This window comes from Mangifera indica, chromosome 7 (assembly GCF_011075055.1).
Source record: "Mangifera indica cultivar Alphonso chromosome 7, CATAS_Mindica_2.1, whole genome shotgun sequence".
Classification (NCBI taxonomy): Eukaryota; Viridiplantae; Streptophyta; class Magnoliopsida; order Sapindales; family Anacardiaceae; genus Mangifera; species Mangifera indica.
In genome coordinates this window covers 1138182-1154793 of record NC_058143.1, presented here as the reverse complement: position 1 = coordinate 1154793, position 16612 = coordinate 1138182, and the positions used below count along the sequence as shown (strand labels likewise).

At 33.7% G+C, this 16612-nt stretch overlaps 5 protein-coding genes across 18 annotated transcripts in view; 4 read left to right on the top strand and 1 right to left on the bottom strand.

Annotated features, from left to right (window-relative positions):
• Nucleotides 1-16612, top strand: part of LOC123220620 (putative disease resistance RPP13-like protein 1) — an 87311-nt gene that overhangs the window by 15206 nt on the left and 55493 nt on the right. The window lies entirely within an intron of this gene.
• Nucleotides 1-16612, bottom strand: part of LOC123220646 (putative 3,4-dihydroxy-2-butanone kinase) — an 83800-nt gene that overhangs the window by 59240 nt on the left and 7948 nt on the right. The gene's annotated exons all lie outside the window — the stretch shown is intronic.
• LOC123220594 (putative disease resistance protein RGA3) overlaps nt 1-16612 on the top strand; it is a 215099-nt gene that overhangs the window by 196055 nt on the left and 2432 nt on the right. The window lies entirely within an intron of this gene.
• Nucleotides 5812-16610, top strand: LOC123220619 (putative disease resistance protein RGA3). 3 transcript variants are annotated; one of them, XM_044643113.1, is made up of 6 exons: nt 5812-6881; nt 8719-8800; nt 9772-9867; nt 9958-10223; nt 10360-12560; nt 12653-12791. In XM_044643113.1, the coding sequence occupies exons 5-6, from the start codon at nt 11348-11350 to the stop codon at nt 12658-12660; spliced, it is 1221 nt and encodes a 406-aa protein (XP_044499048.1). In that variant the 5' UTR covers nt 5812-6881; nt 8719-8800; nt 9772-9867; nt 9958-10223; nt 10360-11347; the 3' UTR covers nt 12661-12791. The 3 variants fall into 3 exon arrangements, 2 of the variants coding, with proteins under 2 accessions (XP_044499048.1, XP_044499049.1); XM_044643114.1 differs by having other exon boundaries at nt 5813-6881; nt 10360-12482; nt 12653-12790; XR_006503078.1 differs by lacking the exons at nt 5812-6881; nt 8719-8800; nt 9772-9867; nt 9958-10223 and adding exons at nt 15654-15693; nt 15943-16013; nt 16230-16610 and having other exon boundaries at nt 12240-12560; nt 12653-15546.
• On the top strand, nt 6844-10208 carry LOC123220824. Its single transcript, XM_044643409.1, has 5 exons — nt 6844-6881; nt 8719-8800; nt 9331-9527; nt 9685-9748; nt 10032-10208. Exons 1-5 carry the CDS (start codon nt 6844-6846, stop codon nt 10206-10208), a joined length of 558 nt encoding a protein of 185 aa, XP_044499344.1.

Below are 16612 nucleotides of genomic sequence, written 5' to 3'. Positions count from 1 at the left end.
AGTTAAGCACACAAACAACAACACAGTTACAAAAATGGAGAAAATATGAAGAGTTTTGAAGAATAAACCACTCGATCATTGCTTCATTAACTTGGGCTTAATTGTGTCATTATGACATTTTAAACTTATTGTTATAAAAAGAGGAATGTGACGCTGGCAAGGTAGAAATGTAGGCAAAGGAAATCTACTGAGGCAACTTGTGATTGTTTTGACAGTGGTAAAACATTTCCAAATAGATAAAAATTGTTGTAAATTTTAATATCGTTGTGATGTTGACAAAGCTTATGTATTCTCAACAAGATTAAAAAATACTAGAAAAAAAAACTCTAAAATCTCATCTCTTGAACTTGTGGAGATCAAGAAGTGTTCTATGCTTGTATATTTTGCCAAAAATAACACATTTTGGATATGATAATCTCAAGTTCTTACCAGATCATTGAACTGTTTTAAAACATTAAGTAATTTCTTAATACAAAGGTTCTTAAAGTTGCATTTTTTATTGTTATTTGTATCGTTTCAACTCAAATATTGATATTTGTCTTTTGTTAATTGATAGTTTGAAGAAAGAAACAAAATGAAAGTCAAAGCAGCTTTAACAGGATACATGGCAAGAATGTAAGTTGTAACTCTATTTGTTGTATCAACTTTTTTTGACTCGTCATTTTAGCTCTATCAATTTCATATTTTATTTCCTTCTTTTGCAGATGATCTAGGCACAGAGACAGAAAATTTAAGTTCACTAACGCCAAACAACAAGTGACTTGGAGAAAATCTAAAAACGGTTAAGGCCACAAACCACTATATCATTGCTTTACAGACTTGGGGCTTCATCATGTCACCATTTCAAAAAATGTACATACCAAAGAAGGTATTTTAGAGCATATTGTTTCATTGCAGGCTACCATAATGCACTATAGCAATTGTCCTTGTTTTACAAAAGTCTTGCAAAAACATCAACATTACTTTGATCCATATGATCACCTGAAAAACGAAATGATGAGGCACACCTACACCATGTAAAGATGATAAAATGATTAAAAAATATTAACTAGAGCACCAGTAAATGAAATTTTCCATAACATACGTTTGATATTGTACATTTTTAGTGGCATTAAAGATTTAAACCATGTAGTAGAATAATGAAACAATGATAATCAAATACCTAATACATGAAGACATACTTATGACATGCCAAGATAATAAGTGGATATACAAGCTTTTTTAATATTAATTGATGAAAAAGAAATTAACCAAATAGCGAAATAGCTAACTCATGAATTAAAAGTTTACGTTGAAAAATAGCACCAGCTCTTGGGAAGACTTAACAAAAACTCCTCATGTTTATTTACTGCAACATATGATAATAATCTTTACCCAAATTGTAATTACTTTCAAATCATAGCTATCGGTGCAAGACACTCCATCCATCACACTATGCAAATATCAACAAGTCTAAATATCAAACAAATAGTCAGAGTGGTTAAAGAGACCAGGAAATAATGTTTATGATGATGAGGTTTTGTCTTATTTAACCGATTATATGACACATGGTTAGTTCATTCTTCTTTAAGCTAAGATAAGAAATATCAAATCTTGAATCACTAAAGCAACTTACATGTAGCCAATGTTAAAATATATTTTGAATATATTATGGATATTTTCCTTTTCTCTATTTTGAATATTTTGTCTCAGACCACAAAGTTGTGTTTCCAGCTCGAGTCAATCCTGGGTTTCCTTTTTTTTTCCGACAACCACTATCTCCCGCAGTGCCTCTGTGACTTGTGCCCTTCGGTTGGAGTGAGAACGTACGATAGCCTTGATTTCTTTTATTTTTGGATTTGTTTACTGCCTTGGAGAGATTGGTTTTCCCTTTATTTTTTGGAATTGTTTTGGGCCTTGGAGATTGGGTAGCATCGACTTTCCATTGGGTTGCTTGGATTACGTGATATGGTTTGAATTGAGTTATTTATTAACTTTTTGTAATAAACTTTTTGGATTGGACCACTCCTTTAGCTTTGGATCATAGCCCATCATTGTGAGCTCTGCATATTGGTAGGGGCTCGGCTCGCAACCAGCTCGGGCTTAGCTCGATTTATATATAGGTGGCTCAAGTTCGGTTCGAGCTCGATTCGGCTCGACTAGAATTCGGCTCGTTTTTGGTTCGGCTCGACTCGTTTTTTATTATCAAAACGACATCGTTTTTAATATATATTGATTAAAACGATGTCGTTTTGTATAAAAAATTTAAAAAAAAATTCTATCGAGCCAGCTCGAGCTCGATCGAGCAGAGCAGAGCCTGGCTCGTTTCGGGCTCAAACCGAGCCGAGCCAAGCTCAAGCTCAAGCTGGCTCGGCTCGGCTCGAGTTCAACCCTACATATTGGATTATTAAATTGAGTTGGGTTTGCATTATTGCCTTGAGTTCGACTTAAATCCATTTTGAGATGTTCAAATTAAATTCGAGTTAGTAGAAGATAATATTGGAAGGGTACTAACAAGTTGAATAATGCTATTGATGAGATAAATAGTATTATTAACAAAACAAAATAAAAAATAACACTAAAAAAGGATTTAAGATAAGCTATTGAACTAAAACTTCAATTCAAATTTGTATCTAAGTACATCAAACATCAATTTGATTTGAATTGATTCAGTTTATATTTATCCCTAATTGGAGTAATACTATCCTTCAACATTTATTTAAGATGTCTTTTATTACCAATGATCAATTTTTGTATAGTGTTACTTTTTACTTTTATTTAATCTTTCAATAATCGAATTCTTAAATTTCAAAGGAAAGAAAGGTCATGACTACATTTTTTCTTCTTTGAATTCTTTTTGGATCCTCCCCTTTTCCTTTTATCCTCATTGCAGTCAAGCTTTCCCATAGGTTGCCACGCACCCTCTCAAAATTTGGTAGTTCTTGCTACTCTACTCTTTTGCTGTCATGTGTGTTTGTTGTCCCAAGTGGTCATTTCCTCTCTTTATTGTTTTGCATTTGGTGTCTTATCTTGCAGGAATTGTAAGTATAAACCCTAATTAACAATCTCCCCGTCAAAATAAACAATTTGAAATACACAATAATATTTGATTGAGGAATAAAAAGCAGAAGAAGAAAATTTGCAGATTTTAAAGGATGAGATTGTAAAAATCCTTTTTACTTTTCTCTTATATGTCTAATGTCTCTTAATATACGAAAAAAACTGAATAAACCCATAAGAAAATTTGAAAATTTCTTTGAAACAGATGAAACATGCATGATATATTTTGAGAACATAATAACTCAACAAAGTAATAACTTGGGTGAATATTCTCACCAATTTGAGGTTTTTGTATAGCAATTCTCCACGTTATAAATCTCCCAAAAATATTAACATTCCTTTTATCCATATGATCACTAGAAAAATGAACCATGTAAAGATGATAAAACATTAAAAAAAAAATAGCTACGACCAATATTTTCTTACGACCAGCAACATATGATAATAATTTTTACCCAAGTTATAATTACTTCCAAATCTTAACCATTGGTACAAGACACTCAATCCATCAGGCCATGCAAATATCAACAAGCCTAAATATCAAACAAATTGGAATATCTGTATTTCACTATGATATTTCTTATACAGATGTATGATATAGTTCAATTGGTCAACTAGAAAAAAAGCTTAAGATGACATACACAAACAAGAAAAAGTTACAAGATGGTTTGCACCTCTGTTCGTGTTAGTGATTGGAACAAACAAAAGAAAGAACATTCAAAAAGAGCACCAATCAATTTTTGAAAAGAAAAATTAACATTGTCATTGAATGTACCGCATTAGGGAAACAAGTGAAAAAGAAGAAAAAATAAAAATAATCAGAGTAGTTGAAAAGACCAAAAAATAATATTTAAGATGATCAAATTGTATCTTATCTAATAGATTATATAACACATGATTGGATCATTCTTCTTTAAGCTAAGATAACAAATATCAAATCTTGAAGCATTTATGCAGATACCATATATTAAAATATATTTTGAATATATATAGGATATTTTCCTATATCTAGAATATTTTTCTATTGTTGGTTTTTTTCATTCTCTAGTTACGAAAACATTTATTCCTACGCCGTCAATGATAGTGCATTCCGTTAACAAAAAGGGCAGTTTAGTCAATTGAGTTGGCTTGTTTAATCTGAAATAACGCATAAAAAATTCGTTTATATAAATGAAATTCTCAGACGGACTAAATGTAGGCGGCTGAGGATTTAACGCAATCACCTTGGCGCTGACACGTTGAACATTTGAAAAATGAACGTCGTCATTTTTGTCTCGTTTCGGCAAATTAAGTGACCATTTTTTAATTCTTCATGGCGTGGCATCATGGCTGATGGACATGCGTCGTGCAGTGGAAAAGCAGCTGAGTAAAAAACAAACTTGGTGGCCCTTTTGCGGCCTTTGTGTCAGAGTAATAATTGCAATAATTAAATTGTAATCAACGGGTGAAATAATTTTTCCAGCAATCAACGGCTATGGACTTGTTTACAATGAAACAGCCAATAGAAATTCGACACATGAAGGGTCGTTACGTAATTTTGCGTACTTAATAAAAATTTGCATTTAAAATAAGAATTTTTTTCGTTTGAGGACGAATCAGTGTGCAGCACGTGCCCACCAAGTTTGAAACGCTATTGAAGAAAAGCAATCAGAGTCTCTTCATTTTTGCCTCTCCATTGGCCTCTGATCTGAGCGAGTATCCTCTGCAAATTTGAGTGAGTCGAGTGTAAAAATCGGCGAACGGTTAACGGTGACGGTGAAAATGACGATGGCAGCACCTCATTGAACGTTTTAAACGGTAAGCGATGTTGTTGTAACCCCAAAGACAACGACATAAGCGGTTCTCTTTCTGCTAAATCTAGAAGGTTTTTTTTTTATATACGTATGAGACTCATTTTTGGTCTAAGAATTGAAGTTGTTAGAGGTATGTATAATTCGATTTAAATTATAAAATCGAATCGAATTACTTAAAATTATGTTTTGATTAAGTTTGAGTTAAAATTTTTCAAATTATTTTTTAATAAGCAACACTACGACAAATATATAATTTTGTTGCTTAAGAGAGAAACTGAGACCTAAGAGAAAGCAGTAGTAAACATTATAGTTTGCTTAATTTTCTTGTTATAAGGTAAATTTCTTGGTTTAGAGCTCAATTTTGGTTCCAAAATGTTAGCTATTTTGTGACTGTTCTGTTTCTTAATTTAAATTGTTAAAATTCATGTCTCTCCTATATGTCACTGTGTTTAGACAATAGTAAACCTCATTTTATATATATGCCCTTGGAATCAAAGAATTTCTTTTATAGCTTATACACAGCATATCAATTCCCTTTACTAGTGTGGGTCATTAGTATAAGAGTTCATGTAAATTTCAATAATATTAGTTCACGTCATTAGAAAGTCTGGCTTTTTCGTCCTAAAGCACTGCATCCCAGCTATGATACACACAGGACACATTTGTTCTTTATAGGAGGGTAAATATGGTATTTTCATTCAAATGGATTGTTAAATGGTTGGTTATTTCAGTTTTTCAGGTATTTTCCAACTGGAAGAGATTGAACTATATTTGTATATCTTAAAGTTGTGCTTGAAAATGTTTGATGCAATATTGTTTTTGTCTTGGTCTTTGATTTCTCGAGTCGTAAAGATAACACGTATTATTTTTTATCTATATCATATCATATCATATAATATAATATGTATCATGTTATTTTTTATCTATATCATATCATATCATATAATATAATGTGTATCATATGTTATATAATACTAATAAATATGATTTAAACCGTAATTTAAACTGGATCAAACCCTATTTTTTCAGTTTGGTTTGGTTTGATTTAAAAATTTTTGAAACTGTTTTTTTCAATTTAATTTTAAAAATCTGTCAAATCATATCAAACTAGATCATACGCACTTTTTGAAGTTGTTGAATTCAAAAAAAAAATTACTTCAATTGTTGAATTCAAGAAAAGCAAGTTGCTCTCTCTTTCTTTTAAATCAAAAATTACCAGATCCACTAAATTTGGAATCCATGAAAATTAGCTAAATTATAAACATAGAATTCAAAAACAATAATATTAACTAATCCAATTAAACCGTTGCAAACACATACCAAAATTTGCTCTTTATATAATAAAGGGTAAAATAATTATTTTATTTGTTAAAAGTAAAATCGTTATCCCATATTTATATTAACAGAAGGTATCAATAGAATTCCTGCATGAATGAGGATTTAGGTTTTTTATAATTAAAGAATAAGTGTTAAAATTTCATGAAAAAAATGTTTGGAGGCGGCAGAGTAGGGCTGAATGGTACTTAGCCTTTTGCGATTGGCCTAAATCACATCCGAAAAGGTAAAATTTCGCTAAATTTAACTCAAATCATCTTAGCGTAATTTAATAAAATTGCACCTTTCCGTCACAAAATTACATTTTGGATTACAGATTAAGATTTCGAAGGGTGACACTTAATTTCTCCAAACGCTGGGTGGGACAAGGAATTTACGTTAATATCTTGAAATGAATTATTTCAAAAGGCCTCAAAGTTATGATTTCTATAGATCCCCTCCTTGTTTCACTCCTCCTGTCCTCTCCTACTTGACCCTTCGGCTCTGACAGCTGGAGGCTGCAAATTGTTATCGGCTTAGAGTTTGAAACCCAAATACTGTTACGAAAAAATTATCAATAACAGAAGAAAAAACACAGAAATTTCCAAAACACTGAAAACATTTTCATTTTCTGAAACGAAAATGATGGCAAAATGTTCTTTTCAATCTACTGACACCCCCCTGTTAAAGAGCCTCGATGGGTTTAGCCACCTCGCATAAATGCGTCATTTCAAGGTAAACCCACTTCGCCAATTCAATTTCTGGGGGAAATTTCTAATTATTTTCCTTCCAAACGAATGGATGTAATAGTTTATGCGGAATTTTCTCTTAATATTTTGTGTGAAATATTTGATAAAGTGGTTGCTTTAATTTTACAATTATAATTTTTGAGAATTTTCTGATAAATCTCTAGAAGCAAGCTTTGGTTTTTAACTGAAGAGTGTAGTTAGAATTAAGCCAAATTATAGAGGGATTTGAATGCAATTTTTGAAAGTTGTTGAATTTAATATATGATGTAGACATCACTGTTCGTCATTGGTGTGTGCATACTTGTGTTGTTTTTGTTGTTTGTTTGTGCAAGCGTGGTTCTTGAATCAATTTGGGGTCCTTCATGATGGAAAATAACTTTATCCTGGTGCAATTTCTACATGTACGTATTCATATGTGAGTTTTAGCATTTGAGAATTCTTGCTTTAGGCTGATATCAATATTCGGAAGAGTAATGCTACTCTCTCTCTCTCTCTCTCTCTCTCTCTCTCTCTATATATATATATATATATATATATATATAAAAATGATTATCATGCAGTAGAGACATGTCGAAGTTTATTAGCTTCATTGTTATGCTTCATCTGATCACATCACATCATATTAGTTTTTATAAATTACTTTGAACCTGTTGTTTGTATTTTTGGCACTATGGATAGTGAAGAGTAATGCTATGTGTAGACTTTTTGTACAAACTTGTTCATTCATGTAGATGAGCAATCATGCAGTAGTGACACGTCAAAATTTTTCTAAGCTTTATTGTTATGCACAAGCATGTTATTTCACATCAATTTGTAGGAGAGCTTTTATATATGGCTACATCTTGTACGGATACTGATGATTGTTTGACAACTTAAATTCTTGGGTTGTGTATTGTTAGGTGTCGATAGTGATAGAGCTTGATTGTTTTTGGTTGTATGTTTGGTAATAAGCTTTGGATGTGTATGTAATAAGGAATGTCACCTTATTTTCTATATTAGTCCTTGGAATGTTTCGCTTAAGATTTTTGGGTTGATATCTTGACTATATAAATGATGTGATAGTGCATTGTTTTGAATTTCTCTTTTTGGGTGACAATAGAAAAGATTGTAACCACTGGTGCATAAATGGTGATTATAAGTAACTCTTCACAGTGTGCTTCAACCACGATGGAAAAGATGATGAGCCTTGGATTTAATACTTTTGTCTTTGTAGGAGCTATCACTAGTGGAGAATTAACACATTAATACTTGCAAAGGTTGGGTATTGTACCTTCTAAAATTAAAGATTAAGAAATCATATATTCTCAATATGAATTAATATTTTACATAGTTCAACTCTTATGTCGAATTCAATGTTTGCTCCTACTTTATACGACCCCATATTCTTTCAACATGTATTTTGCTTTTGTGCTAGCTCTTATTTCAGCGTATTCATTTCATTTCTCTTAGCATGCACTTTAAATAAGCTTTCTTGGTGGTTCAATTGACTCGTAATTTTTGAATGGAGAACTATAATCAGTGATTCATCTATTCCATGATTAGTGCTTGTCAAAAGACCAATTTTCTTCTCTAAACTTTTCACATTGATAGCTTAGCCAAAAAAAAAAAGAAGCCTTTTCACATTAATTCTACTTTCTTAACTTGTTCTCCTTATGTGTTTCTGATTATTATTATTTTTTATTTTTCACTGAAATTTTATTTCAAGGTATTGTTTTTCAGTCATATTTCATCCTTCGGATGACGTGTGTCTTGTTTGTTTTTTATACATTGTTTAGAGTTGTATAACACATCTCATTTTTTTTCATAAATTATACTATAAATAGGAGAGATGATGTTTGGTTTGCAGCACTCAGAAGGTCTTGCATTCACTTGACTTGGAGTGATCGTAGTGCTATATGCCTTGAGGTATGCCAGTATTAAAGTTTTATAGCTATTTTTCATCTAATTCTCTTGGTGCTTCAATTAATTCCAATAACATGTAACTACCTAGGATTCTCTCTTTCCTTGTTTGATCAATGTAAGGTACCTGAAAATAAAGAAATAGATGAGCATTAATTTAAGAAAGGTTTTTACTATAAATCCTTGTTTGAAGAATAAACCGTTTTCAACTTGTTTAAATTGGCAATTCTCAGAGGGCTGAAACTCTCACTCCCAAGGGCCCCAAAAAAAAAAAAGTGACCTTTTGGGAAATAGGTAAAGTTGTGACCTGGTTGTTAAGAATGTGCTTCCAATTTTAAGTGTCTAAACATATTTAGGTGCTCTATTCATTTATCACAAAGATAATCATTGTAGCATTGTAAGATGGTCACCCCTGTTTTATTTAGTTCATTCAAAATGAGTAAAATTTCTTTATTTGGGTTTGTGTGATTGTTTGTATAACCACTTAACAGTCAATTCAATATGCTTATACATATCTCAAGCATTTCTTGCTATAGGGGCTTGGCCTTCAAGTCGTAGAGAATGTAGAAGAAGCTGAGTTTACTTTGCCCCATGGTACTAAAGCTTTGGGGCTCCCTTCGGGAAAGGCACGTTCTACTAGTCTTGATGGTCTTGAAAAAATATCGGAGCTTTGTGCAGCTAAGAAAATTTCAATGATTGTAGCCAATCCAGATTGTGTGACTGTTGAGGCAAGGTCTCTGCGTGTTATGCCCAATAAATTCCATTCTTTTTAGTACGCGGCAACATTGTTTAGGGAAAATAGCTTGCTCTGAGATGGCACCTTTGACTGTGTTGTGACATTTTTATACCTGTTGTCAGTGATTCTGTTCACATTCTGGCCTGTTGCATAGAACCCGGAATTTCTCTATATATAAATTGCAGATTTTGGAATTTTGTCATCCTACCAATGGAGATGTAAATTTTGTTGATCCTTCTAGGTACATTGGCATCCGAATATGAAAACCTTGGAGGTGAAGTGGGATGGATGGGCAAGCCAAATAAGGTCACTCCATCCCTTAGTCTTGATCTAGCTGGTAAAATTGTTCAGTTATTTATGTTTTTTATGCATATCATTGTACGTGTGCAGTTGACTTTGCTTTAACACTTCTGTAATAATTCATCAGATAATATAATAAATCAGCGATGAACATGGTCGGTGTTGACACTAAAGACTATTGCTGTGGACAATTGCCTTCAGCATGATATTATGGGAGCCAATGCAGCTGGAATCAAGTCAGTATTTACTACTGGAGGAATCCATGCAAATGAACTTGGACTAAGTAGTTTCAGAGAAGTTGCAGATTTATCTTCTGTCCAAATTCTTTCATCAAAATATGATGCACATCCATCATATGTGTTACCAGCGTTCATATGATAAAATCTTATTGAGGTAAGTACTAGATAAAATAATCTCAAGTCCTTAACAAATTAACTGAACAGTCTCACATCCCTAAGTAATTTCTTTAAATAATGTTCTGAAAGTTGCTTTTGTTGGGCCGAACACATTTCATACTTTTTCTTTGTAGCCACTAAGTTGGAAAGTGAAATTCATTAAGACCGACATGGTAGAGATTTGAAGAAAATCTGAAGATGATCAACGCCACAAGCCAATAGATCATTGCTTCTTCCTAAAGTTGGGGCTTCATCATGTCGCCATGGTACCATGAACTAATTGTGATGACGAGGAATATTTGCAGTGGCAGGGAGACAATGCAGGCTTCTCTGTTTATAATGTTGTTTGACTCATGAATGGTGTTTGGAAATTATGAGGACCTGTTAAATTTTCCGAACCACGTAAATTAGGTGTTCTTGTGTGTGTGATTGTCTTATGGCTTTCTTTCACTAATCTTATATACTTGTTGTAACCAATAAAACCTCAGGCTAATTAGGCAGAAAAAGGTTTGATAATAAACATGTTAAAGCACTGCCTGTTTGTTATTGAGTCATCACCATTTCAGTGATGCTGAAGCTTTGGGTTGTGACAAGCCTTAATTGCAAACATTCATTAACCTCTAATAAGTTAACCCTTTTGTTAAAATTGGAAACAAGCCTATATGGCACAGCCAGAAATGACCTAATTGAGAAGGGGAAAATTCTCAGTGAAATCTTATAAACAGAGAGCGAGCAGAGAATCTCGTTTGCTTTGTACAATTTAAAAGCAGAGGAGTGGTATATAAGAAGACTGTCCTTTCCATGTAAAATATATACAGAGTGAATTATGAAGAATGATTAAGGGTGAAGAGACCCAAATGGCTGAGGAAAGGCGCAAAGAATGACTCTCTATTCCTCTTTCTTTTTTAAAGGCATGAGCTGTAAACAACATTTGAAAGATTCCTTTCCTTTCTTTATCTCAAGAATAAGTAAGGTATTTATCTAAGAATGACTTGTGACTCAAACATTCTTTTATTTTGAGCACTCTCCTTATAAACAAAATTAACAACTTTCTCTTTCTTTCTCACTTTCTTGCCTTCTTGTTACAATCTTAAATCTTTCCTTATTTCCAACAATCGAGCCATGGAAGTCGTTCTTGAATCCATCGTCTCCGAACTCATTAAGGGGTTGTTTAAGATATTGGGGTCCAATGAAGTGCGGGACTTTGCCCGGCAACTTGTCGGAGGGGTAGATTCAGAGATCAAAGAGCTGAAGGAAAAGTTGACACACATCGGAAATCTTCTTCGCGATGCGGAAGACAAGCAACTCTCAGGTGAAAGCGTTAAGAACTGGCTTGGCAATCTTCAACACTGGGCTTATGATGCTGAGGACGTACTGGATGAGTTTGCCTACGAAGCTTTGCGACACAAACGCAAGGCAGAACACCAGGCTAGCTCCAGCAGAGGATTTAGCTGTCTCCCTGCTTCTTTCTCTAGTCCTTTGTTCGCTGTCCAGATGGGGTGCAAGATCAAAAGAATCAATAGCCGGTTGGATAAACTTCGCCAAAAAAGATTAGCTGAACTTGGTGATCAAGTGCTTTCTGGAACGACATCAAGTAATGCTGTAGTTCAAGGACGAGAGGAAACTTCAAGCTTCCCACCTGAACAAGTTGTTTATGGCAGAAATGACGAGGAAGCCGAACTATTGAAAATGGTGAAAAGCGGTACCAACTTTCAAGTAATAGCAGTTGTCGGCATGGGAGGGATCGGCAAAACGACAATTGCTCGGGCTGTGTACAATCACAAGGAGTTGGAAGATTTCAAGTTTGAGAAAAAAGCGTGGGTGTGTGTTTCAACCACCTTTGACGTTCTCAAAATCTCAAAGGCACTTCTTGAGCAATTCTCGTCCTCTGTTCCAAATAATTTAAATGCAGTGCAAGGTAAGCTAAAAGATGAAGCAAGTGGAAAAAAATTCTTGATAGTATTAGACGATATTTGGAAGGTGGAGTCCGAGAAATGGGCACAGCTCATGTCTCCTTTCACAGCTGGTGCACCTGGAAGCACGACGATTGTGACAACACGCGATACGGATGTTGCACAAGAAATAAGATGCCCTCATTATAAATTAAGGCCTTTATCCGACGAAGCTTGCTGGTCTTTGTTAGAGGAGCATGCATTTGGGACTTTTGCAGCTGCTGTTCCTAATCAAATTTCGGATTCAATTTACAAGAGAGTTGTTGAAAGGTGTGGCGGTCTACCACTGGCAGCAAAGACCCTCGGTGGTCTTCTACGCTTTAAGCCAAGTGATATATGGGAAAATATATTGGAAAGCAAAATATGGAGTACATCTAATAAAAGTGATCACGTTCTCCCAGCATTAAAGCTAAGCTATTATTATCTTCCTTCCAATCTAAAAAGATGTTTTGGCTATTGTTCAATTTTTCCTCAGGATTATGAATTTGAGGAGAAGGAACTTGCACTTTTATGGATTGCGGAGGGTATCGTTCAACCATCTCAAAAGGCCCTGGATGAGGCAAGTGAGTGTTTTAAAAAATTATGTTCAAGGTCGCTTTTCCAACAATTGAGTAGTGATAGTTCTAAATATGTTATGCATGATCTTGTTCATGATCTTGCTCGATGGGTTTTTGAAGGAATCAGTTTTAGATCTGAACAAAATATTGTTGAGCCATCAGAAAATTTCGAAAAAGTTCGTTATTTTACTTATGAATCTGATTATTATGTTGGAAAAAATAAATTTGAAGCCTTGAAAAAAGCAAAAAGTCTAAGAACATTTTTGCCTGTGAAGCCTAAGTCAATCTGTTATATAAGTGCTACTGTTATTTTTGATTTATTGCCAAAGTTTGAAATGTTGAGAGCACTATCTTTTGAAGGGTATCAAATCTTTCATTTACCTGCCTCAATTGGAGATATGATACATCTAAAGTATCTCAATTTCTCTAATACTAAAATAAGAAGTTTGCCTGAGTCAACGTGCCAATTATTTAACTTGCAAACTTTGTTATTGAAAGATTGTTCTGATCTCACGGAGTTACCTTCTAACATAAGATATTTGACCAATTTATGTCATCTTGATATAAGTGGTCGAAATTCATTGAAAAAGTTGCCACTTGGAATGAAAGAGTTGAAAAATCTTCAAGTGTTGTCTAATTTTATTGTGGGAGAGGATACACGTTCTTATTTGGAAGATTTGAGGAGTTTAAGTTTTCTTCAAGGAGAGCTTCACATTTCAGAATTACAGAATGTGACAGGTTCAAATCAAATACCAGGGCAAATATTAAGCAATATGAGCAAACTAAAAGTTTTGTTACTAGAATGGGGATATCAAGTAAACTCACAGGCAACAAATGTAGAAATGAATCTACTTGACAAGCTAAAGCCTCCTATCAATTTAAGAGAACTCACAATCAGAGGCTATGGTGGTGAAAGTTTTCCATCTTGGTTAGCAAATTTGTCATGGCTCTCTAATTTGCGTGTGTTTACTATTGAAAAATGTCCCCAACTTATTGGAGAAGTTCCTAATTATTTTTCTTCATTAGAAAGATTTGTTATTAAGGATTGTCCAAAGTTGGTGGTCTCATTATCAAATTATCCTATAGGTTGCAAATTAGAAATTAATAATTGCAAAGGAATGGTATGTAATGATGGTTCAATTGATTTTGAGAATTTGGATTCTGAATATCTTGCAAATATTTCGACAGTTGAAGATAAATTAAAGAAAGGTTCTCAAAGAGTATCTCATTTGAGAATTGCTCATCATGAAGAGATTATGGAACCATGGCAAAGTTTGGAAAACCCCAATTTTCTTTCCAGTATAAATTCTCTTGAGATTAGTAAGTGCCAGAATCTAAGATCTATTGGAAGGGGCATGCTACCATCATCTCTGGAAGAATTTTATATTAATTTCTGTCAGAGTTTAACATTCATTGATAGCGATGCCTTACCTTTATCTCTAAAAAGGCTTAGGATTAAAAATTGTGAAGAACTGAAATTTTTGAAGGATTTAAGTGTTTGTTCTCTTATTGAGTCCATAAATGTTTTTGGGTGCAAATCTCTCAAGTGCATATCATTAGATGGTCCGTTGCCTGGGACACTCAACTACCTGTATGTTGGTTATTGCAAAGCACTGGAAACATTATCATCTAGTAGAAATGAGTACCTCCCTAAGGCACTTACATCCATCTATATTATTGTTTGTGAAGAGCTAAAGTCAATTGCTGAGTCCTTTGATAATAGCACGTGTCTTCGAGAAATAAGTTTAATTGATTGTAAAAATCTTGAATCCTTACCTTCAGGTCTACACCATCTTCCTTGCCTTGAGTCTATTCATATAAGAAAATGTCCAAAATTGTCGGTGAGAGAAGGTGTTCCCACCAGCCTTAGACAACTCTTAATTAATGAATGTGAAGATGACAAGGGAATGGGAATGAGAATGCTCACCTCTCCAAAATATTTACAAATATCATCCCTCCCACAGCTTAAATCCATCTCAGACCTGACCAACCTCACCGCTCTTGAAAGTTTGGATATCATTTCACTCCCACTGCTTGAATCCATCTCAGACCTGAACAACCTCAAATCTCTAAACGAGTTACGAATCAACAATCTCCCACAGCTTGAACTAATTTCAAATCTCAGCGGCCTCACCTCTCTTACAGAGTTGTACATTGAGAAATGCCAAAAGCTCAAATCAATTCCAAGTCTCAGCGGCCTCACCTCTCTTGAAAGTTTGGAAATCCGTGATCTCCCACAGCTTGAATCAATTCCAAGTCTCAGCGGCCTCACCTCTCTTGAAAGTTTGGAAATCCGTGATCTCCCACAGCTTGAATCAATTCCAAGTCTCAGCGGCCTCACCTCTCTTGAAAGGTTGAACATCGCTAATCTCCCACAGCTTGAATCAATCCAAGATCTGAGCAACCTCACCTCTCTTACAGATTTCATAATTTCCAATTGCCCAAGGATCAAATTAATTCCAAGTCTGAGCAGCCATACCTCTCATGAACAATTGGGGATTGCGGATTGCCCAAACCTTAGATCCATTCCCGATCTTGGCAACTTCAAAGATTTATCAGTTGAGAAATGCCCAAAGCTCAAATCCCTGCAAACCCTGCCATCCTCACTTCAGTCTGTATGGATTACAGATTGTCCACTGCTTATAAAACGATGGAAAAATGTTAGGGGAAAATATTCCTCAAAGATTGCTCAAATTCCTAAAGTTGTAATAGATGGCAAATTCATCTACAATTCAAAGGAGTACGAAGTTGATGATGGGAGCTTCTTTCTCTAATTTTCCTAATGGCACAGATACATCTAATTCCATCAAAGGTTTGTAAAATGTCTTGATGACACCTGTACTATTGTCCAGATATTTACTTAATCCAATATCTTTTCTATTAATTTTGAAGTTATTAATCTCATTTGAACTTTGACAGGTGATGGTCAATAAGAATCTCTCAATTATAGTTTGTCCAGGTAATTCATTTAACTTTAATCAACTTAACATAATACCTTGTATCTCTAATTCTAATCCAACATTTCTAATTTCAAAAATTTATTGGTAACTCAAGAAACTTTCAGCTTAGGAAAATTCCAGTTTTTGGAATTCTAAATAAAGTAAATTCTTCATGTTCTTGTTTCCTAAGAGGATCTTTCAACAACAGATTTTTATTGCTTATTTAAGGAATCATTGTTTACTTACTCAATATAAACAACACAATGCAGGACTGCTATGCTTAGATTCAATGTTGCAGAAATCATTGGAAAGGCTTAAAATTTTCCTTCTCTAACTTCATGTAAGCATATTAAACATTGTTTTTATATATCTAAAATTGTAAAATTACACATTTTCTACCTTAATCTTGGATTTATATATGAAGTCCACCAATTGATGAGAGCAAAACCTAGTAATGAACTTCTATATATCTTGCTGAAGCAGAACAACCAATAAATTTTCATTTTATGCAAGTATGTGATAAATTCTTTCTGAATATATGTTTCCTCTAATGCAGACACTTATTCTTTCAATTTCTGAGAGGGTCATTGAATACAATATTAGATGATATTATTGCTTAATTTGTATGAGTTAAGAGATTTGATGCAAATTTGATAATTTTGGCTTTTATTTCTCTGCTTCTACAATTCAAGGCAACAATTCAGGGCAAAAATGTGTAGAGGCTAGTGTTGAGCTATTTTTATTTCTCAAATTGAATAATAAATTTATAAATTGATCTCGTTTGGTTTTAGGCTTGTCAAAACTTCTAACATTTGAATCATTCTACAATTTTTATTTCTACTTTTTGTTGTTTAGAAAATAATTCCTTTGCCTCAAGTTTAAACTTTGCTAACTTTTTTTTAACTTATGTTACATATTTGACTACAACAAAATTCTGAG